The sequence below is a fragment of the Macrobrachium rosenbergii genome, chromosome 15, assembly GCF_040412425.1.
Source record: "Macrobrachium rosenbergii isolate ZJJX-2024 chromosome 15, ASM4041242v1, whole genome shotgun sequence".
In the NCBI taxonomy this organism is placed as follows: domain Eukaryota; kingdom Metazoa; phylum Arthropoda; class Malacostraca; order Decapoda; family Palaemonidae; genus Macrobrachium; species Macrobrachium rosenbergii.
The window spans coordinates 47,692,621-47,717,620 of record NC_089755.1 but is presented as its reverse complement, the minus strand read 5'-3'; the positions used below and the strand labels follow the sequence as shown (position 1 = coordinate 47,717,620).

The following is a 25,000-nucleotide window of genomic DNA, read 5'->3' as shown; positions in this document are numbered from 1 at the left end:
TAAATGAATCAGTAAGAGAGAGAGAATAAGAGAGAGAGAGAGAGAGAGAGAGGAGAGAGAGAGAGGAGAGAGAGAACTTTTCTCTTTAAGCAGCTATGCACATTTAAAACTGAATCAGAGAGAGAGAGAGAGAGAGAGAGAGAGAGAGAGAGAGAGGAGAGAGAGAGAGAGAGAGAACTTTTCCCTTTAAACAGCTATGCACATTTAAATGTGAATCAGAAATAAGAGAGAGAGAGAGAGAGAGAGAGAGAGAGAGAGAGAGAGAGACTTTTTCTTTTGAACGCTATTCTTTGTCAGTCTGCACCAACTTATCTAACGGCCTTCTTTTAAGAAGTACCAGTGACTTATTAAGAGATTTAAAGAGCAGTGGAGAGAGAGAGAGAGAGAGAGAGAGAGAGAGAGAGAGAGAGCAAAACACGTAGATAACCACCACAAATCATCATTCATGACTTCTCAGTGAATAAATCAAATTCTGCGTTATTCATTATACATTCACGCGGGTGAATTTAAACACGAACCGGGAGACATCTTTCTCGTTTTAGTAAGACAAAACTCCGGAGGGGAAAACTCGCAAAACAAGCCGTGTAATGGTATGCAAACCTCGCTTCAACAATGTACTTAGTCATGCACGAAACACTTTTGCAAGCGTTCCGCTACTTCCATTTCGAATGCGGCTCCAAAAACCGCGAATATTTCAATTTTATGATCACGTAAATTGGGGGTAAAAAAGAAAAAATCACCTCTTTTTCGCAGAGATTGCCGATCAAAAGAGAAAACATTGGTACTGGAATACGAAATTTAGGCCAAAGGTCAAGAGCTGGGACTTATGAGGCCGTTCAGCGCTGAAAATAATGTTGAAACAAGAGGGTGGAAATCAAGATGGGAGAAAGAGAATATGAACTGAGGGAGAGTAAAAGGGATGAAGGGGGTAGTACCTAAGGGCAGAAGGGGCGCTGCAAACAACCTTAAGGTACACTGACGGTACTACTCTCCCAAGGGAGAGAGAGCATAGGAGGGGGAGAGGTTCTATTTCTCTGGTATTTTGTATAATATGTATGTATGTCGTCTCTGCTGTACATGCGCCCACTGGGAAAATGTTATGTTAGTACCTTCTATTTATAACCTGCTTTAAGACTACTGACGATATCTTTTAAGCAAGTTTGTGCGATAGTTCAACTTGTGTCAGCCATAAGTAAATATGACGTGTACGTGTGTGTACACACACACACATATTATATATGTTGTGTATTATTTTATATATATATATATATATATATATATATATATATATATATATATATATATAATATATATATATATATATATATATATATATATATATAATCTCTCGAGAAAGATAAACCTTTCACATAAGTTTTCAACACTTTTCCAGGTTATTTAACTGCTACGATATTCACATTACATTTTATAATCATTAATTCATTTGTGCAACACCCAAAACTTATTTTTCGCCCAATGTCGGTAATGACTTTTTTTTTTTTTTTCGATCCAGATCGGTTAATCCTGTTGGACAGTTATTAACTGTCATTCCCTAAGAACTGACTGACCAATTAAGGTTTAATCGTGTTTGTTTATCTACTTTATCGACGCAGTCTAGGCACAATTCTGATTTGCTCAGATTTGCTGACGTCAGCACAAGCAGCAGAAAGAACAGCGCTCAGCAGAAATATATGTGAAGAGGAAGATCTTTATTGAATGCTTAATATCCGGGCAAGACGAGCGTCATTTTCTTTTTTTTTTTTTTTGTAATATTTCCACTGGAAAAATGAAAGAAAATAAATACAGATTTCCGTCATCTATATGATGTTATTTAGTGCGTGAAATACGTTTCTGTATTTTTTTTTTTCTGAACTCTTTCCGAAAAGCAATAAGGCGGAAAGGAATGAATTTTCAAGTTATGTAATGACTGGAGCATAGGCTGGGATTGAGAGACATTTGAGTAAAGAAGTGTACTTTCTTTTTGAAAACTTTTTTGTTTTTATTTCTTACTGATCTACAAACCTATACAAATATCACAATCAAGAAATTTATCTTGAAACTAAACTATCTTTCTTGCCACAGTCTACTGCTCAGATCTTCCAAGCCCGAGTACTGTAATGGCCACAATGCCGTTACAAAGCGGCCAGTAATTTTTTACATCTTTCCTACAGAAAGATGCTCCGACGCCTGCTTAATCTTTCGCTTATTCATTAGCCATTCCAACATCAAAACTTACGACATAAGTAGGCATCTGATAACAACCGCAATGTCGTACCCTTGTTTAAAGAATTTTTAAATTGGCCATTTAAACCTCCATTATCCAAAAACTAATAATCCAGCATACAGAATGGGATGGAATGGAATATAAGATATAGGCAAATGGCCAAGAACTGGGACCTACACGGTCATTCAACGCTGAAATGGAAACAGAGTAAAAAGGTTTTTAAGGTGTAAAAGGAAGGAAACCTCGCAGTTGCACTATGAAACAGTTGTTAGGTGAGGGTGGAAACTAATATGGAAGAAAGCGATATGAACGGAGGTATAGTAAAATGAATGTAAAGGGTTGCAGTTAGGAGCCGAAGGGGCGCTCCGAAGAACCTTAAGTAATACATACAGCGCACTGAGTGAGGTGCACTGAAAGCACTACCCCCTACGGGGCATGCATGCAGAGACTTTCAACTTCGTGTATGTGCGTGTGTAACAGACCGTGAGAAGTGGAAAAAGAAACGTTACAAGGCGGACAATGACGTTAGGCAAACGCAAGTGCTTCTGCTATGCTTCAGTGAACACGAAACCAATACGCCCGGCACTTGCACTCTGACACTGCTACCATCGAAACCCATGAAACATTATTTCAGAGAGAGAGAGAGAGAGAGAGAGAGAGAGAGAGAGAGAGAGAGAGAGAGAAAGAGAGAGAGAGAGAACCATACAAAATAATTCAGAGAGAGAGAGAAATAAAACCATACAAAACATTCCCGAGAGAGAGAGAGAGAGAGAGAGAGAGAGAGAGAGAGAGAGAGAGAGAGAGAGAGAAAAAAAACCATACAAAACACTTCCGAGAGAGAGAGAGAGAGAGAGAGACAGAGACAGAGAAAGAGATAAAACCACGCAATATATTTCCAAGAGAGAGAGAGAGAGAGAGAGAGGGCGGGTGGAGAATAAAACCTTACAAAACATTTCCCAGAGTGTGTGTGTGTGAGAGAGAGAGAGAGAGAGAGAGAGAGAGAGAGAGAGAGAGAGAGAGAATCAAAACTCACACCCACATAATCCTTTCAAGACACATATCCACCTGTCGAACCCTACTTACCTGTAAAAGGTATAGCCGAGTCCCCACTTGGCATTTCTGTGGTCGTCGCAAGACAGTCGGGGGTTGAGGTCGCTCGGAGTAAAACGCGTTTGGTTCACGAACTTTTCTACGGCGTACGCGAACACTTCAATGGCCGTCGGAATGTTGGACGTCAGGCTGTCTAGCGAGGTGTCGAAGTGGACGCCTGCAAAGACAAGAGATAAAACTATAAGACTGAAGACTAGCAAAAGAATCGATACAGAATAACGTTATGATTCAACAAATGTTCAAATATTTTCGATAGGATGAGATGAAGATAAGATGAAATGAAACTGGAAATTAGAAAGAGAAAAAATACATAAAAACACAGTGATTTTACAAATGTTCAAAGGGACTATGATTTCGGCAGGCTGAGACAAGAGATTAAACTATAAAACTGAAAATTAGCAAAAGAAAAAAAATACATAAAAACACTGTGATTCCGCAAATGCTCAAATGTAATATAATTTTGGTAGGCTAAGACAAGAAATGAAACTATCAAACGGGAAATCAGAGAAAGAAAAAATATAGAACATCACAATGACTCCATGAATGCTCAGAGATGATGTAATTTCAGTAAGCTAAGAAGATATAATCTGGATGGATTATAACTGTATGGTGATTACTCATACGCCTTAATTATTGAGACCATTGGAGAAATACAAAAATTTGAATAATTCTAGCCTTCATGGGTCATTTAATTTGGGCATGCTGAAACATGTTTAACTCCAAGCATCCCAAATTCAACCACAGCTTTAATTCTTACCAACAAATTCATATAGTTATTACGGTAGTTCTACAACTGGGAATGAGATGCTATTTGTGAGTTAAAATGAGTAAAAGCCGGTTAATATTACAGTCTGCTTACTGTTACACAAGTTCGACCATAATCCTAGTTTAAAGAAAATATCAAGAGCTGAAATCACATGATTTTTACTACTGTTATCAACGATATGTTATTAGTATTGTTCACAAGATGAACCCAATTCATATGGAGCAAGCCCACTGGGGCCACTGACTTGAAATTCAAGCTTCCAAATATGGTGTCCACTAAAAAGAAGTAACAGGAGGTAATTAAAAAGGGGAAAAATAAATTAACAAATCAATAAATAAATAGACAAGAAGGTGAGTAAATTTTTACAATGCCAGGGAAATTGTTGAAGGGCAGTAATGCATTGCATCTCCGCTTAAACTTGTACAGATCCAGTTGCAGCACATCCTCAGGGAGAATGTTCCAGAGTCCAATGGTGGGAGGAATAACATAGTTTGGAGAATTACAATAACAGTATGATTTTAACACCACCAACTACGATAAAATATTTAAACCGAAAGAAGTTATTATCCCGAAGCAGAACGCAATGACAGATAAAAAAAAAAATCATTCAACTTCCCCACGTTTCAAGACGTAACAACTGCAGAGAAACCTCTCCAAAACAAAAGTTAGAAAAAGATAAGTAAGCCAAAAGATAAGGCGGGAAAGATAAGCAAGAAAAAGATAAGAAAAAGATAAATATGAAAAAATAAGCATTTCAAAGACAAACACAACGAACACGCAAACACACTAAAATAATCAAGAGGGGGGGAAAAATTCTTAATATCATTCCGCCCAAAACCGAGGGGGAAACTCGAGAGCCTCATAACGTGTCATCAATGACGAAGGAAAACAAAAGAGATGTCAGGCCAAGTGATTGATGATCCAGAGGCTACAAACTCCGCAAGGCCCCGAATGGCTCGTTTTATCCGCCGGAGGGAATAAAAAAAAAATATAACGTTTCCTTCGTGTTTGTAAGTGTATTGTGTGTTAACTTCAGCATACACTTAGTGAATATATATATATATATATATATATATATATATATATATATATATATATATATATATATATATATATATATATATTAATATTATGAATAATGTACCAACTTATGCCACTCTCATAACATAAGCTTACCCTTTTAGAAATAATGATATTTCATATATATATATATATATATATATATATATATAAATATATTATATATATATATATATATATATATATATGTATAACAAACATGTTATACGAAAGAGTGGCATAATGTTGGTAACATTGTTCATAATAATAATAATAATAATAATAATAATAATAATAATAATAATAATAGAGAATAGTACTTTATTTCACGTGATCTACAATAAATCCGGTAAGCAAGAGAGCTACTTGAGAATTCTTCGCACCGATCCAATTCTTTGAGTAAATATTTGCAGAAGAGAATGACTTTATAACGTAAAAATTCCTTTTTTAACTTCAAAAAACAGTCGACAATATTATGCAGCGAAGATTTTGTAAGTTCAAAAAATGTCTCAATTGCTCCCAAGGTAATTAGGCTCGTTTTTTTTTTAAATTATCAGGCCTTTGCACAACTGGGAGTATCCATTTTTCCTAAGAGTTATTCATATAAAACACTAAGTCATACATAAGATTATGGAGTGAAAAGGAATAGTTATTCCTTAATAATAAGCTGTAGGTCCCGTTGCTAAGTAACCAATTGGTTCTTAGCCACGTAAAATAAGTGTAATCCTTCGGGCCAGCCCTAGGAGAGCTGTTAATCAGCTCAGTGGTCTGGTAAAACTAAGCTATACTTTTTTTTCCTTTTTACTGTGCTTAAAAAGACACTTACAAAGAATTACCAAATAAAAGATCTATTATGAGTTTTGTACTCATTGTACGTTTGCGTGTGTATACACACATACACACACACACACACATGGGTATTTTACCGCGCAATATACCCATGAATATAACACACTTCTGTTAAATACCCAAACTGTATTAACATTCCTCACCGTCCCAGCTAATCCTTACCTCCAGGATATTTACGGAAGATTTGGGTGAATCCATTACAAGGGTAAACGTGTTTGGAGAGGGAGAGAGAGAGAGAGAGAGAGAGAGAGAGAGAGAGAGAGAGAGAGAGAGAGAGAGAGAGAGAGAGAGAGAGAGATTTTTTAATTAAATTTCATTCTGCGCTCTTCAACTTCTCTTTGAAAGAAGTTTCCCTAATCGTATTCCTCTCACGTGTTCTGTATACTGCTTCGTTTCTTTTAAATACTTGGAGAAAAGTGATAAATTTATCACTCTCACCTCATTCCTTTCCATACAAGTATTTTTCATCTTTCCGTCAATCATCCTATAAAAGAAATTTTTTTATATTTACAGCGGTAGATAAGACAAAATCCGAAAAAAATATACCACGTTTTAAACAGAATATGGGAGTTTCGTTATTCCAAACAAATTCACAAGATTATGTTTAAAAAAATGGGGGGAAAAAATTAAATACTGAACATTCTAGGAAAAAAGCACGTTAAAACGAAGAAGAAGAATTCTAGGCTCGTTAAAACTTTTTCTCTTAGAAAAAACATTCTCCTCTGATCTAACTTGAGTTTAAAAAATTATTTTACTTTATTATTATGATTCTATTCTTATAGGGTTCCACGAAGATTTTATACTTGAAGATGAAATTCGGAGCAAGGTAAAGTTCAAGAAGTTGAACAGCTCATTTTGACGAAACCAAACGGAATGGATTACATATAAAAGACAAGGCAGCAAATGCAACTCAGGACAGAAGTGGGTAGGCAAAGAAACTTAAAAGTACAGCCTACAGTATGCCATAAAAGTCTCAATATGTGCGGTGCCCCCATAAATAAATAAATAAAAAAGGATAAAAGAACACTGAAAATTTAAAACTTTAGGGGACTCAAAAAGGGTACGTGAACTTTTATTCGGACCCAGAGTACTTTCCCGGTCAAAAATATCCTACATAAATAAACACAGAATTCTTTTTATGTCAGACGTCCTTGAGGGTTTAAGGAAAAAAAAAAGTTGTAAAAGAACTTACCTGAGCGAGTGAGTATTTTTGTGAAACGGAAGAGAGAGAGAGAGAGAGAGAGAGAGAGAGAGAGAGAGAGAGAGAGAGATGAAGGCGCATTCTGAGAATTATAAGAGCAAATCCTTGTGATTTAAGAGTGAGTATTTTGGTGAGAGAGAGAGAGAGAGAGAGAGAAATGAAGGTGCATTACGAGAATTAAAAGGTCAAATCCTTGAGAATTAAGAGACATGGTTGGGTGGTAGACGAAACTAAGCGATAAATAACAAAGGAAAAACTGAAAACAATGCAACATGTACCTGTTACCTGTTATTAGTATCGTGACTACTATTTATTACTAAAAAACGTCGATGTCATTTAACATGAGTGGAACATATCCAAAACCCCAAAACGATAATCATAATAAAGAAGAAAAGGAAAAGTTGTCATTAGTTTAGGTAAAACTGAAACGTTAAATCGCAATCAAAATTTATACACAAAACAAATAAAAAATGCGCTGAAATTTCTTTGGCGTAGTCAAATTTTCTGTACAACCGCTACAGAGCATAATCGAGGGCACCGAAAATAGATCTATCTTTCAGTGGTCTCGGCATAATGTTGTATAGGCCGCGGCCCATGAAACTTTAACCATGGTCCGGTGGTGGCACATCCTATAGCGTTGCCAGAAGCACGATTATGGCTAACTTTAACCTTTAAAAAATAAAAACTACTGAGGCTAGAGGACTGCAATTTGGCATGTTTGATGATTGGAGGGTGGATGATCAACATACCAATTTACAGCCCTCTAGCCTCAGTAGTTTTTAAGATCTGAGGGCGGACAGGAAAAGTGCGGACAAAAAAAAAAGTGCGGACAGAAAAAAGTGCGGACAGAATGAAGTGTGGACGGACAGGCAAAGCCGGCACAATCGTATTCTTTTACAGAAAACAAAAAGGACTTGGAAAAATAACATTAAAGCAAAAGGTAAAATGAGTTAGATATATAAACCCACACGATACGAGATTAAATGATTAAATGAACGGACAGATATAAAACTACTTAATGGCGCTGTGCCGTAATCATCCGAATCATACAACCGATAACCCAGTAATAGCGCGTAATTAAAAGTTTCCTGGACAACAACACCGAATTGCAAAAATAGACAAGTGACGCAAAAACGGAGTAATCGCTTCATTCAGAATTAATTAATGCTGTTCTAATCCTCCGGCAAACTTGTCCACCCCTCCTGCAAAAATGAGGCAAACTAATGTCCTATTCAAGATTCTCTGTTAATAGAAAACACATTTATACACGCAATCTTGCTCTGGCTCTGGCTATCTCTCTTTGTAAACACACACACATATATATTTATATGTATATATAAATATATGTATGTATATATACAGTATGTACTGTATATGCATAATATAATGTATATGTTTATATATATGTATATATATATACATACATACAGAAAAATGTATATGATATATGAATATATATATCTATACACACACACACACACACACACATATATATATATATATATATATATATATATATATATATATATAATATATATATATATATATATAATATAATATATATATATATATATATATATATATATGGTCACAAACACATCTGCTAACGTGCAGTGGATTTTTTTCCTGAGAGAAAATATCTCTTATCCCTTGAAAAGAATTCAACCCCCATCCTTTACAAGAAAATATCACTCGCATTTCTCCCAATAAAACTGCCCTTCCCATTTATCAGGAAGTTCCTCCCATTCTTCTTACAGTAAAAGATTCCTCTCTTTGACGCGGTCGTCATCCTAAGCTTCCGCTGTTCATTTCGTCTGAAAGGATACTTAGCCCCTTCGCTTCTCACGAGAACTGTCGACATCCACCGGTTTTTATGGATCATCTTTCAGATTTTATATATAAAAAATTGTCATTAAATTCAGTGTTATCAGTAACATATCATCCGGATCTTCCTGAAAGAATTTCCTCTTGTAGAAAGAAGTCTTCAATCTAGGGAATAATTTTTTTTTTTTGGGGAGGCATCGATGATCATATTGGTGTGACGCAACGCAACTGTTTAGCAACAGACCTTTTTGCCACCGGAATGGAATGGAATATAAAATTTAGGGAAGGGGAAATTAAGAGTAAAGAAGGTTTACAAGGTATAACGTGAGGAAAACCTCGCAGTTAGGAGAGGGTGGAAAGTAAGATGGAATAAAGAAAATATGAATGTAGGTACAGTAAAAATAATGAAGAGGGTAGAAGCTAAGGGCCGAAGGGGCGCTGCAAAGAACCTTAAGTAATGCCTACCGTGCACCACGTGAGGTGCACTGACAGCACTACTCGGTAAAATAATTCAGCGTGGTGTATTACATACACCTGGAAGTCTGACCTTTGAGTTGTTTGTAAAACGTTATGCATTAGACCATCCTGCGCTGCGCGTACTGCTTTACGCGCATTACCAAGTTTTAAAATTATATGCTTGAAAATGTCTGACTTCCTACACTACACATAACCCAGTCGAATGAAACAGTCTTGCTCTCAACACACAATACGCTTCTTGGAATCTAATCTGGTTTTTAACGTCTTGTCGAATATACAATCACACTTCCCAATTAATATCTGTCTGTTACATTCAAGTATAATGGCTTTCGGTCGGGCACTGCAAGGTTTCTCAGTCCAGGATCGAATTAAGCTCTCTCTCTCTCTCTCTCTCTCTCTCTCTCTGCATGTTTTGCATTATGAGACCTCGCGAGATCAATTACATGTGAAATTCATATTGAGACGAATTTCCAATTTGCTGGCCGGAAATGTCTTGACGGTAAAGGTAATATTTTCTCTGGAAATGTTTCTGTTTTAGACCAGTTTAAGATTTTCTGAAAATATATACAGCTAAATAGTACTGTTCCACTTATAACTACTACAAAGCATATGTATTATAGGTCTTTTAAGCTTGACAAGGTGCAACAACACTGTCCTACTACATAGCAGACGATATATCACTATTACGCCTCTATTAGCATACGATGTACCTTAATTGCTTTGCTACGTAGCACAGAATTCACCTCCAATCGTATCCTACTGGATACGACGCGCCAAAAATTTGCAATTAAAGCAAGCGCATTTTGCTAGCGAGTTAAAATTTGGGGACGGTACACCCAGTGGCCCGTGGAATCTACAAATTTGTCTGGCATTTCCAGTAAGTTCAATCAGATTTTCTGACATTTCAGTTAAGTTTATTCTGATTTTCTGACATTTCCAATAAGTTCATTCAGATTTTCTGACATTTCCAATAAGTTCATTCAGATTTTCTGACATTTCCAATAAGTTCATTCAGATTTTCTGACATTTCCAATAAGTTCAATCAGCTTTTCTGACATTTCCAATAAGTTCATTCAGATTTTCTGACATTTCGATTAAGTTTATTCTGATTTTCTGACATTTCCAATAAGCTCATTCAGATTTTCTGACATTTCCAATAAGTTCATTCAGATTTTCTGACATTTCCAATAAGTTCAATCAGCTTTTCTGACATTTCCAATAAGTTCATTCAGATTTTCTGACATTTCGATTAAGTTTATTCTGGTTTTCTGACATTTCCAATAAGTTCATTCAGATTTGCTGACATTTCCAATAAGTTCATTCAGATTTTCTGACATTTCCAATAAGTTCAATCAGCTTTTCTGACATTTCCAATAAGTTCATTCAGATTTTCTGACATTTCGATTAAGTTTATTTTGATTTTCTGACATTTCCAATAAGTTCATTCAGATTTTCTGACATTTCCAATAAGTTCATTCAGATTTTCTGGCATTTCCAATAAGTTCATTCAGATTTTCTGACACTTCAATTAAGTTTATTCTGATTTTCAAGTACTTGTATTCTGTGCAATCTATAAACCACTACAGATTTTATTACATGTTCTAGCGCACGTTTCACTGAATTCATCATACAGCACTTACAGATTCTTACACGGGATTGGGAGTCCTCTCATAGATGGAACGAAAACTTATGACAACTTTGTGTAAGTTAGACTTTTTTCCCGATAAGTTTGCAGTCTCTTCTCATAGGCCTATAGTGATTCTTTAGCAGAGGCCTATTGGCTACAGGTTTTCTGGTTATACTTGGATACGAAATGAAAATGGCCCTCTTCACGCGCAAGGAATCAGAAATACATATGGATCAATATTTCAAGTCTTAAAAGTTTAAATTAGATTGGAAGAAGCAAGAACACTGTCAGAGAGTATTCTGATATTTGAATTTCGGTTTCCAAAAATTATGTAAAATATATCCACCCGTCCTCTCTCTCTCTCTCTCTCTCAGATCAGCGTGGTTTAAAAGTTTAAATGTATGGAACAGACATGAACACACCCTGATATGAGTTATGCTGGCCTTATGATAACAAACTTAAGTACATGACTTTACGCCCACACACAAAAAAATAAGTCCCAAATATCAACAATCTGTGGGTGTACATAACACAAGGCCTCCTTTAGAAGACCTCATTAGAGACAGTAAAATCATTTAACAAGAGGATGACTCAGGGTACATTGTGATTGCTGAAGCAGACTGTGTTCTCCCCTACAGCTGGAGAATTGTATTGCATCCAATCAAATTTCTCTGTTAAATTTTCAAATTTCTTCATTAATTCTCAATTCCGGACTTATTCTCCATTTCCCCTGCATTGCCAGTATATAAAAATTGTAATTTTACAAAACACCCTGATGATAGCTATGATTTATTGACTGAAACAACGATGGGCATGACGATAAATATATCAGCACAAAAAAAGTTTTTCGCATTTCTTTAAGAACTTTAGCTTTAAAGATAAGAAAAGCCACAGGAAACTGGAAAAATGTTGCCATAAAACAGAAGATATAAAATGTTCAATAGCATTTAATGTGAACTGCCTACGAGAAAAATTAAGCAAAAAATATTTATATATACTGTACTGTATATTTATATACATAACACACATCCATACATATATATATTTATTTATATATTTACACATATATATATAAAACAATAAAAATGAATATATTAAAACATATACAGTAAAGATACTTTTACGCAGGCACGCGTCCTCAGGCACGCATAAATGCATATATTCAGTCTTATGCAAATAAATTCAGGAATACAAATATTGCAAGTGTTTGTATATCGCGTGAGGTGCGCGCACACCAATTAACAACCTTTGAAATGATATTCAAAAGCCTCACGAAAATAAACAGTCGAGGAAATATGCATGTCAAATGAATTCCAAATTATTCCAAAAATAACGCTGATGAGCAAGCCAAGAGGAAACAGGCATTCACAATCGAATATTCAGACAATCTTTTGGACACGTTTTAATAATTTATTTTTAAATAATAGGTTCACATCTATTGCAAATAAATTATAAACTCATAAGATAGAGAGAGAGAATTCTCTACATTACGAAAATTTCGTATCTCACGTGGGATCTTTAAAATGTCTTGAAGTGAGAGAGAGAGAGAGAGAGAGAGAGAGAGAGAGAGAGAGAGAGAGAGAGAGAGAGAGAGAGACTGACTCAAAGTCTGCGAAAGATTTGTGAAAATTGTTGCCGTCACTCTCGCGATATCAGATTCGGTCGAAATTGCAGCTTTTTGGAGCTATAATTTGTTCCTTATGCGGCTTCAATACCGACCTAACCATCTTCCATCAACCAGACCGCTGGGAGTAAGCCAGTCACCTCACGTGGGACCTTTAAAATATGTCTTGGAACGACGCCGAGAGAGAGAGAGAGAGAGAGAGAGAGAGAGAGAGAGAGAGAGAGAGAGAGAGAGAGAGAGAGAATGAAATTCTCCACATTACCAAAATCAAAATTTTGTACCTAACGTGGGACCTTGAAAATATGTCTTGAAATGTGTGTGTTGAGAGAGAGAGAGAGAGAGAGAGAGAGAGAGAGAGAGAGAAAATGTGAAATTCTCCATATCACCAAAATTTCGTAACGCCAAATGGGACCTTTAAAATATGTCTTGTAATGACACACGCACATACAGAGAGAGAGAGAGAGAGAGAGAGAGAGAGAGAGAGATTCTCCACATTACCACAATTTCGTACCTCACTTGGTACCTTTGAAAATATGTCTGAGAGAGAGAGAGAGAGAGAGAGAGAGAGAAAAAAAATTCTCCACATTATCAAAATTTCGTACCTCACTTGGTACCTTTGAAAGTATGTCTTGAAATGAGAGAGAGAGAGAGAGAGAGAGAGAGAGAGAGAGAGAGAGAGATAGAGAGAGAGAGAGAGAGAGAATGAAATTCTCCACACTAACCAAAATTTCGAGCGTGTATACAGACCGACTCAATGAGAAGGACGCCCAAGACTTGAGATATTTAGCTCGTAATTCAAGCTTCCCCGAGGTATATATCCTCCTCATTCCCAGTCTATCTTCTTACGACCGAGTGCCATCTCGCGTGTACATAATATGAATAATTCTAAGCTTAATGCGTCCTCTTGGGCTAGACGCGAGAAGCTTTCCTGGTAATTCTGAATACCCAAGCTGCCTTCCCCAGGGCGGGGATGCAAGCGACGTTCGGTTGACTGAACTGTCACATCAACACGTTTTAGTTTCTGTAAAAGAAGACTGTTGAGATGGGTATGTCTGTCTGTCCGCACTTTTTCTGTCCGCCCTCCGATTTTATAAACCACAGAGGCTAGAGGGCTGCAAATTGGTATGCTGATCATCCACCCTCCTATCATCAAACGTACCAAATTGCAGCCCTCTAGCCTCAGTTGTTTCCATTTTATTTACGGTTAAAGTTAGCCATAATCATGCATCTGGTATCGATATAGGACAGGCCACCACCGGGCTGTGGTTAAAGTTTCATGGACCGCGGCTCATACAGCAATATACCGAGACCACCGAAAGATTGATCTATATTCGGCGGCCTTGATTATACGGCGTACAGAAAACCTGACTGCGCCGAAGAAACTTCGGCACATTTTTTACTCGTTTTTGTCGGCCGTTAATATCATTATGGAATGAAATATAGAATCTAGGGCAAAGGCAAAGTGCTGGGACCTACGAGGTCATTCGGCGCTGAAAGGGAAAATTGATAGTACAAAGGTTTTAAAGGTGTAAGAGTAAAAAGGCTTTAAACTTGTACCATGAAACAACTGTTGGGATAAAGAACAAAAATAAGATCGTGTGACATTATTCTAGCCAATTACCGCGTGTTATCATCGCAGCAAATTAGATTTTGAAAATGTGGAATGATGTGAGGGCTCAAATCATGCTTACTTATGCTGGCATTAAGAAAATAACTAAAATGTGTCGACCATAATGCTCGATTTAGTAAATATTAATACAAAATCAATGAATGGCTCAAGCTTAGTACTTGAACGTTGCAATGATTCCATTAAAAATGTATCTTAAATAATTAAAAGATAAATAGTATGAAAAACTATACACATTATATACATAAATGTTTCTACAAAGATTGTGTGATTGATATTTTGTATGGCGTTAGCCACTGCGTCATGGAATGTCAATATCTAATACTTATTTGAAGAAAAGATTCGATTTCAAATGCCTTGCTTAAATAATCAAAGAAAGCATTTATACCAATTTATATCAGAAAATTACTAATCTAATACTGGCTGGCTTAATTATTAAAAGTGACTTATCAAGACTAAATAAACCCGAGAAGTATAAAAATGGCATATTACTACTCGCTATCTCCATCAAAATATAACATGAATTAAATCTCGCATCAAAGGATCGCATTTCAATATCTAATGCAATATGATCAACCATCTGCCCTGTTGTCAGCCCTGACATCTTTTTCAAAGAGAGATTCCATCTATCCAGTCGACAACACACACGTCGCAAATCCAATCTACTTTTTTGTAGGGCTTCTCTTTCAACTTGATCAAGACAGGGCACATTTCTTCTGTGACCATGTATTACACAACGAGCATCCTTTTCGGGCATAGAAGTCCTTCCACCTCACACATGAGCTACTATTTATCCAGGAAAAAAAAAACTATAAATTAAATTGGTGAAAAGAATAGAGGCCAATCAGAGGGTGTGCGAAAAAAAAACACGTCTGATAATTCGCAACATAAGGAAGAGTAATACTGGTAATCTTCTTACACACGAAGATATATTATTCAGTTGTATTCCACATAGGAAAATGAGCGCTCCAAGAAGAGCCCCATTGGAGGACGAAACTGTCGCGCATATTCTAACCAAAACATCTTTCGTTTTCCTACGTGGAACGCAACTGAATGAGGAAGAGTCTCTACCCAACACCCCAACAGGAAGTTCACTGGAGGGGGCCATACTCTGACCAAAGCATCTTTCATTTTCCTACGTGGAACACAACTGAATGAGGAAGAGTCCACTTACCCAACATCCCAACAGGAAGTTCATTGGAGGGCACCTCTCTGTCTCCCACCACCGACTGCGTGACGATCCAGATGTAGTTCTTGTCCGTGAGACCGAGGCTGTTGGCCTCCTTCATGATGTCAGTGGCCTCGTCCCTGGTGGAGTACAGCAGGATAATTCGGGCCTCTGAGTTCTTCAGGCGCAGCAGGGACGTGCGGATGTCGTCCACGATGATGGTGTCAATGATGACGAACCTGTGGAATGGAAAGGAATGGAATTCAAAATTTAGGCCTGAGACCAAGCATTTGGACCTATGAGGTCATTCAGCGCTGAAAGGGAAATTGAGAGTAAAAAGGTTTAAAGGTGTAATAGGAGGAAAACATCGCAGTTGCACAGTGAAACAGTTGTGAGGGTGGAAAGTAAGAGGGAAGAAAGAGGATATAAACGGAGGTACAATAAAAGATAGGAGGGGTTGCAGCTGAGGGCCGAGGGACGCTGCCTGCAAGAACGCAAGTCCTGCTCTTACCATTGCACCTCGTGGGTTGTATTGACGGCTGCCCTCATACTAAAATGTTTAAAGAACCAGCCAAAATATTAATATTTAACATCAACGGAATGCATTACAACGCATCTGCAGAAGTACAGTATTCGACAAAAATTCTAAGAACGCAACAAAGTCTTATCCCAATTGACTTACCCTTCGTAAGCTTATATGAACCAGCTTTATCATCAGCTTTATCTCCTGAAATAAAAAAAATCTCAAAATATTGCTAACTTTCCTACTCACCGATTTTCACAATCTTTCGTGATTGTTTGATGCGGTTGTTCCTGCGGTCATTGTGGGGAAACCATTTGCATAGCCTTATCACGCTTTTGGAAAGCGAACACCTTTTGAATAAGAATTTTAACGCGATCATTCCATAATCCTGTTTCTTTTCCGGAAAAATTCTAATGACCACGTGAAAAATTAAAAGGCGGACGAACAAATCGATTATTTACAAAAGTATTTTAGTATATATGATAAGCACAGGCATTGATGACATGAATTTCAAACAACTTATTCCCTATTTGCCACGTACACCGAGTGTCCATATTCTTAATACCGGTCAAGCATCCAGACTTTCCTGCACGATATCTATTGAGAGAGAGAGAGAGAGAGAGAGAGAGAGAGAGAGAGAGAGAGAGAGAGAGAGTTACATAATACCTTGGAAAAATCAATCTGCCGACACCACGACGGCCGCGACAAGGATTTCATCACAGTTTCCAGTCGATTTCCAGTTTATTTGTCCTTCCTGATCGGAAATATCATAATATTTCAGTCACATATCATGTCATTGTCTCCTTCAGATACGCAAATTCATCACACACTCGTACACGTACATAGTATGTATTCTTATATATGAAAATGGAGGGAGAATTTTGGAATGATTTTGTAAATAGGGTTGACTGTTTGAAGTTTCAAATGAAGTACGTTCATAATTATACAAAGAATGAAGTCTGTTAGATTATGCAGATGGAAAAGAAAGCTTAAGGAATGGAGATACATATATGACAATTTTTTGTGTGAAGCGGAAGGAAGAAATATGAGCAAAGTAAAAAAAAAAAATAATTGATGAAATACGGAATTATGAACTTAAGTTAAAAGTCGGAAAATGACCACTAGGAAAATGGGCCATAAATCTCTTGAGCAAATTAACCTAGAACACCAGAATCTTTAACATTCACTGGTAATACTTACATATATATCTAATGCTTAAAAGAGGTATTTCGAATAATACGACGATCGACAGCAACTACACTACACAAAGCCGGAGATATGACTGTCACTGAAGTGTCAGTTTGACAGATAACGCTCTGGGAAGGAAGTCGAGCTCTCCCAGGCGTGAGGAGTTGTTTACATCTCGAAGGAATATTTACCCGTTTGACAACAACTGACCGTATAAATCCGTTATTTTATATATACAGACTGGGAGGCAAACGTGTAAAACAGTATAACACGTATTGTCACGTTTCGTTAATCGTGTTTATTTCCCCTTCAGGTTGCAATGACGATAAAACTAGCATTTGAATTATTTGAATTTATTTTCATTTTACTGAAGTTCTTGACAGTACTGAAAGTGCCGTTTTAATTCTTTATTCACGTTATAAGCACAAAGGGGACAATGACACTGGCAGACATGTTTTACCCTCGTACAACGCCCCCCCCCTCCTTCAGTTCCTCAACACGTATTAGTCATGTTTGACGGGCTAAAATGAAGGTTATGTCGGTAGTAACGAGAATTTGAGAGACTTCATCTTCCTTTAACATGTCTCCTACTAATTACCACGGACACCATCTCTATAAATCACTGTCACCCACTCTTCCTGAAAAACAAATTCAAACTAATCCGGCCTCTTCCATTCGTCTTCATTATTTCAACCAATTCGAATCACTTAAAAACATCGTCACCCAATCTCAACTTTCAGTCACGTCTTTCCTCTTTTTAAAACATAAAAGATTCCATTAATTTTCCTCTCTTTCTTTAAAGTTCTGCCACACCTATCATAAATTTACTTATTATTTGGCGTCCATAATCTTGACTGTACCGTAATTTTTAGAGTATAAGCCAGTCAGCTTTTATTTTTCAGTCACAACATCATCACATAAATGGGTTCCAAAGATTACACATGTCACACAAGAAAGTGATTATATCTGCTGCTGCTGCTGAGAGAGAGAGAGAGAGAGAGAGAGAGAGAGAGAGAGAGAGAGAGAGAGAGAGAGAGAGAGTATTAACGGTCAAGTGCACAATAAAGTAATTTCCATTTAAACTATTTGGCTAAATACATTGTATTAACATTAATAATGAACTGGTTTTAATTCATATTCGTTCTCTACTTAGCGTCAGTTTAACGAGGGTCATTGCCTAAAATACTTGGGGATGGGATTGGCTGAAAAAGTTTTGCCCACCCGATTTAGTTATCGAAAAATGTGAAATCAATTTCGTGATAGCAATTCACCTTGAATATTTCAAGAATATTTGTTAGGTAATTTGTCACGTCTCATATGATAATTTGAAGTCTATACGACGCATCTACGCCAGCGTATTCTAATCTCAAAATGCTGACATATATTCACGCTCATTTACAAGAGCCAATCTGTAGTGCACTCTAATCTTTTCTTATGTATACAGCTGAGCTATACATCCACTTACTTTCCATGATACCTTTTCAAGTATACGGTGAAATATTAAGTCTATTTCGTCACTACGTTATTTTCCCACTTGCCAAAATCCACTCTTACTTCTATTCTTGGGAATCGGCTTTAAGAGCAGATCATTCTTTCGTATTTTAGACAACCATCCAGAACACCGCTAGTTAGATAATTCTACGTGTCACACGAAGAAGGTAAAATTATGGGTTTTCATTTAATTCTAATCATTAGGTCTTCTCCTACGGCATCAATAACTACGTATTTGAAACAAACATTTATAACACCACTTTACTAAAGGATCCAGATTTGCAAAACTGTCAAATTCGATCACATTCCTTTTATTCAATTATTCTTAATCCATCTTTGTTTTCGCTCCCTCTCTCCTATTAAAACTAATATTTATCCTACTAAATCTTGCGCCACTCAGGTGCTGGCCTTTCTCCATATCCTGCTCCTGAAGGGCCCTTCACTTAATCCTTCCCCTTGACCTTGAACTGCTTTCTCTCCCGGCAACACATTAACGTCCGCATCCTTTTCCTCCTTCAGCTTGTTTGCTCATCGACACTTCTGCCAGTGATCACTTCCATAAGGGGGTTTATGCCTTTTTTGTTCTTTGAATCACAGTCGTACATTTTATGAAAGCTCTATAGTTTCATCTTCTCCTAATTTCCTGTTTTGAATAAAACGCTGTACTCTAGCATTCATCCCTCTTGGCTTACACTAATGAGAGTCAACACACATTTATATTCACAGCACCACAGGTGAAAAAATTATACTGGTTGTAGGTCCCGACCGGTTTCAGTTTTATTTCTAGGCCATGGACGTCAATGGCTTGGAAATAAACTTGAAACCGGTCTGGAACTACAACCCGTCTCCCATTTTTTCACCTATGGTGATGTGTGATGAACAAATCACGTTTTATTATGAATCTATATTATATACATATATATATATTATATATATATATATATATATATATATATATATATATATATATATATATTATATATATATATATTATATATATATATATATATATATATATATATATATATATATATATATATATATATATATATATATATATATATAAATGTTTACAACTATATATGCATATCATATTTGAACTTTCAAATTGTTTTCCTATACCACTAAGAAGCGTTTCTACCATCTGACACACACACACACACACACACACACAGAGGGAGAGAGAGAGAGAGAGAGAGAGAGAGAGAGAGAGAGAGAGAGAGAGAGAGAGAGAGAGAGAATAAGGTCTGATCTGTGATCTGATGCAACTACACCTACCGTGAGAGAGAGAGAGAGAGAGAGAGAGAGAGAGAGAGAGAGAGAGAGAGATAATCGAGCGGGTGACCGCGTAGAATCAACGACTATTGAACGCTTGACCACAAGATTTCTTAGAAAACCTCTTGATTTGGGCCAGAAAGTTAGATGTTTCCCGAAAGGTGGAAGCCTCTAGTTACTGGCCTTTGACAACAAGTTCTGGACATAACTTCTGAAAGATACCTTTCATAATTACCGTATTTAACCTCCAGGAGAAGTCTGACTTATACGTTATTTGGTGCAGAAGCCCAAGAATCATGCGCAATATTAACTAATTTCATCACCTAATTTTCTTACAATTATATAAAACTAACAAAGACACAAATAAACTTTGGCGGCTGGAATTTGTACATACATTTAGACACACGACATTACAAGAGCATTACACGCACACACACACAAACATATATATATATATATATATATAGATATATATATATATATATATATATATATATATATATATATATATATATATATATATATATATTCAAGTTGGAGAAGACACGAGTGAAAATGTAGCTGTAATTTTTAATAAGGGCAAGTGACAGTTATCAGAATGGAGAGAGAAAAGCATTCAAAGAAAAATGGATGAAATTTGAGTTAGCATTAATGACAAGTAGTTGGAAGAGGCTGATGAGGAGTAGGTAAAATTGCCTGATAGGTCACAGGGGTTTTGGAGTTGCAAGTGCATTATCAGTCATCTCGAAATCCTGTTTCACTTGGTCATTTCACGGAATGTCTAATATCTTCAGTTATGAAGTGGAAGGGATGAATAATTTTTCCGGTCATAACAGACTGTTTACCAAAACTATGCGATTGTTTTCCTTGTATAAGTGAAACAGTACTTTGATATGTGGCGATAATTCTTTCCGCACTCGAACTAAATGTAATTACTTAAAAATATCCCTAAACAGTTCTGTCTCCTGTTGCAACAGTTCCATATTTATTTAGTCAACACAGAAATATTATATCTAGATTCGAAATGGTGTTTAATATGCCAATTCATGTTAAAGGTTTGATTGCCCTCCGCTGTATTTACATAAATAAATAAAAATATATATAATCAAAATAAATAAAAAACAGAAATGTTAAATTGTACATTCGAAATTTTATTTAATATGTCAATTTATGTTAATGGACTGATTTACATCCCATGTATTTACATTAATGAATACAAAACCAAAAAAAAATATAATGAAAATAAAATTAAATATTTAAATGAATGAATAAAAATAAATAATACTTTTATTTCTTGGGAAAACCCCTTCCAAGCTCGTGCTGGCGTTGCAAAATCTGGGGTTATTCTAAGAAGCGGAAGAGGAAGCGAATATGACCAAAAGCTCTCGTATTAGCAAGTAATGTTTCCTGGCCTGAAAACAATCCTTAGGTATACGATACAATAACTGGGAGAGAGAGAGAGAGAGAGAGAGAGAGAGAGAGAGAGAGAGAGAGAGAGAGAGAGAGAGAGAGAGAGAGAGAGAGAGTTATCAATTTTCGACAAATGTGTTAACTGACGAAGGAAACAACGTCGGTCATCTGCGAGAGAGAGAGAGAGAGAGAGAGAGAGAGAGAGAGAGAATTTATCACCTTTCGACAAACGTGTATTAACTGAAGAATGAAACAACATGGGTCATCTGAGAGAGAGAGAGAGATAATATTATCTTTCGACAAGCGTGGGCAGAATGAGACATTATCATCCTCCAGCAAAAATGTATCAGCTGAGAGAGAGAGAGAGAGAGAGAGAGAGAGAGAGAGAGAGAGAGAGAGAGAGAGAGAGTGCCGGCGCTGTAATACTACAGCACTCATCAGATAACATCGCGAACCGGGAAGACCTCTAAACGGACCTTAAACACCAGAGGTAACGGCACGATTACGCTGAAGCGCGAACAATTCACTCGGCTCCGAGGCATTTACGATGTGACCACAATGTCAAAATCGGCTGGATATTCTCTTTCCGCGGATGGAATTACTGTTTAGAAGGGAAAGTGTTGCTTATGAGGTGTCTCTCCCCAGTTTCCAACGTTATTCCGGGGATTTTTTTCGTGAAGGTTCTGTTGGAATGGCTTGTATATTGTCCTGATATTACCGATGTAGGCTGCGCTCACGGTATCAATTCTGATACCATAATAACAAGTAAAAGTGCGCCGAAGAAATCGAGTTTTCTGTACATCGCTTAATCAAGGCCACTGAAAATAGATCTATCTTATCTTTCGGTGGTCTCAGTATAATGCTGTATGAGCCGCTGCCCGGTGGTGGCCTGTCCTATATCGTTGCCAGATGCACGATTAATATCAACTTTAACCTTAAATAAAATAAAAACTACTGAGGCTTGAGGACTGCAATTTGGTATGTTTGATGATTGGAGGGTAGATGATCCAACAGATCAATTTGCAGCCCTCCAGCCTCAGTAGTTTTCAAGATCTGAGGGCGGACGGACAGACAAAGCGGACACAATAGTTTTATTTTACAGAAATCTAATATATGTAGAATAACACCTTAAACTGGGACACCCAATTTTAGATAAGCCTTACGTTTTATTAGGACATACTAACATGATAAGGAAAACTGACCTCAGAATTCTGATAACAGTAAGGAATAGATGAAAGAGAAATTCCCCGTACACATTTCAACTAGATACGCACAACTTATATAATTATTATGCAGGCTAGTAACATTCCCAGATGAAGTTAAGCAACACGTTCAGGTGATAAGTCACGGAGGGAGAAACTGAAAAAGAAAAAAATGCTGCATTTTCAAATATGAGCAAATACAACCATAAGAGAAGCTGTAACGCTGAAAATAGCGACCTCGTCAACATTTTCCGAAAACGCCATTTTCACCAACGCCACCGGAGTTAGAAGACTATTTTTTTTTTGGGATGTGTGTGTGTGTGTGTGTGTGTGCTTGTGTGCGTGAGCTCGCGCGCTTATAATTCCCATTTGCTTATCTCTCACAAAACACTAACCCGCTGCAACTTCAACTTCACTTGACTCCCAAACAGAAAGATGATAATAACTAAAACTGATAACAATTAAAATTCAACAAGGAGTGAAAACGTAAGACCCAAGACAATAACACGGAACTTCCTGGAAAATTACTTTTGTAGTTATGAATCTTCTGCAGAGGTTTACCATCCTAGCACAAGCATATACCAAATAAGAATCCTCCGAAAGGTCTTACCCTTAGTAAGCGCAACAGGTGGTCGCTTTCTATCTGACCCATCGCACATTGTACGATCCAACTTACTCTCATCTCTTCAGCCTTCGGGCCTTTCAGGCAAGATTCCTCATCTAAAGAGACTTCAAAATATCAATGATTTCCGCTTATCGCACTTCCCTTAGCGCCAGGGACGCATTTTATGCACACACAGGGACGCACACACAGGGACGCATCTTATACACACACACATAGTTAAAACAAACTGTTTGAATACTAAGACGTTTACCTTAACAATGGGCGGTTCATGAGGAAAGAACACAATTGTCAATGACGTATTTTGGTAAGCATTTTAATGGAGTACTAATCACCCAAGTCTTATTTTTATTTTCCCTTATGTTTTCTTTCTTGCCCAGCCCGGCTGCGATCCACAGTTATCTACTAAGAACAAGAATCACCACTTACTGCCAGGTCAACAGGTGTATAGTAGATTTTATACAAAGGGGACCTATACTGTTCCTTTCCTCGCCTGTCCCGGAGGTCGAACTCGGGTTCCTTAATTCTGAGACGTGATTGATACCAGTGGTTTCCAAGGACCAGAGAATCCTAATGGAAACTGTGAGTTGAGCCAGAGTCTGACTTTGAGTTCCAAAGTTCTCCCTTTAAGATCACCAAGTTCGTACTGGTTAGGGTTATCTCAAAGGGGATTTCAAATCTACTTTTTACCTTCACTTCCACTTGGCACTTAGACGGTTTGATGTTTACGCCACACTTCCGGTAGGCTGAAGGAATCGAAAAGTTCCATAATTCTCTCTCTCTCTCTCTCACGTATATAAATAAATAAATAAATAAATAAATAAATATGTGTATATATATTTATATTTATGTATATATATTTATATTTATATATACATATATATATGTAGATATATGATGTACGTATATATATATATATATATATATATATATATATATATGTATATGTATATGAAATTTTTTTATCACACCGTGATTCATATACAATCATGAAGCTACAAATGTCGTTTAATATCAAAATTCACGCTACCTCGAGAGAATCTCCGATGGAGAATTATCACCGAAGGAAGATATATAAGTGATAAATGAACAGGTACCACTGGACGAACCCTCATGGACCATTCAACGACTCAGTGGACGCTACCACCGCGCCATCAAGAGATGGCGCGGTGGTAGCGTCCACTGGAGTCGTTGAATGGGTCCATGTCAAGGGTTCGCGTCCCAGTGGTACCTGTTCATTTATCACTTATATAAATTCCCCTTCGGTGATAATTCTCCATCGGAGATACTCTCGAGGTAGCGTGAATTTGATATTAAACGACATTTGTAGCTTCATGATTGTATATGTATATATATACTCTGTATATGTGTGTGTTTATTACAGTTATAAAGGTTAATTTTATCAATGGACATCTAAATTCATTAACCAACCAACCGACGCCACTGGGCCCAAAATAGTACAATCTCATTCAGATTCCTTCCTTGTACAGTGTTATTACGGGCATCTTTTTCGACACCAAAAGAAAGTCAGTTGGTATTCTTGTATTCTTGGGAGAGAGTTTAGCAAGTCCTTTCCCGATATCACAATAATAGCCTGGGGATTTTGTGCAGTAGTGAGGAGACTCCTGACGATTTTCATTTTCATAGCATCAACATGAACGTTCATATCGTTGTCATCATCTTTTTTCTTGGGGGGAGGGGGTGAGGAGGGTTGCAGGAGTTGTGAAAAATTT

The 25,000-nt window shown here is 36.9% G+C and overlaps 1 protein-coding gene across 1 annotated transcript in view; it reads right to left on the bottom strand.

Moving 5' to 3' along the window:
- The window catches only part of LOC136846650 (glutamate receptor ionotropic, NMDA 2B-like), a 936,318-nt gene that overhangs the window by 290,168 nt on the left and 621,150 nt on the right, over positions 1-25,000 (bottom strand). The window contains exons 6-7 of the mRNA XM_067117625.1: positions 15,563-15,795; positions 3,308-3,491 (exon numbers count right to left, since the gene is read on the bottom strand). Of these exons, the coding sequence (XP_066973726.1) occupies positions 3,308-3,491; positions 15,563-15,795 (417 nt within the window). The remainder of the gene's footprint in view (positions 1-3,307; positions 3,492-15,562; positions 15,796-25,000) is intronic.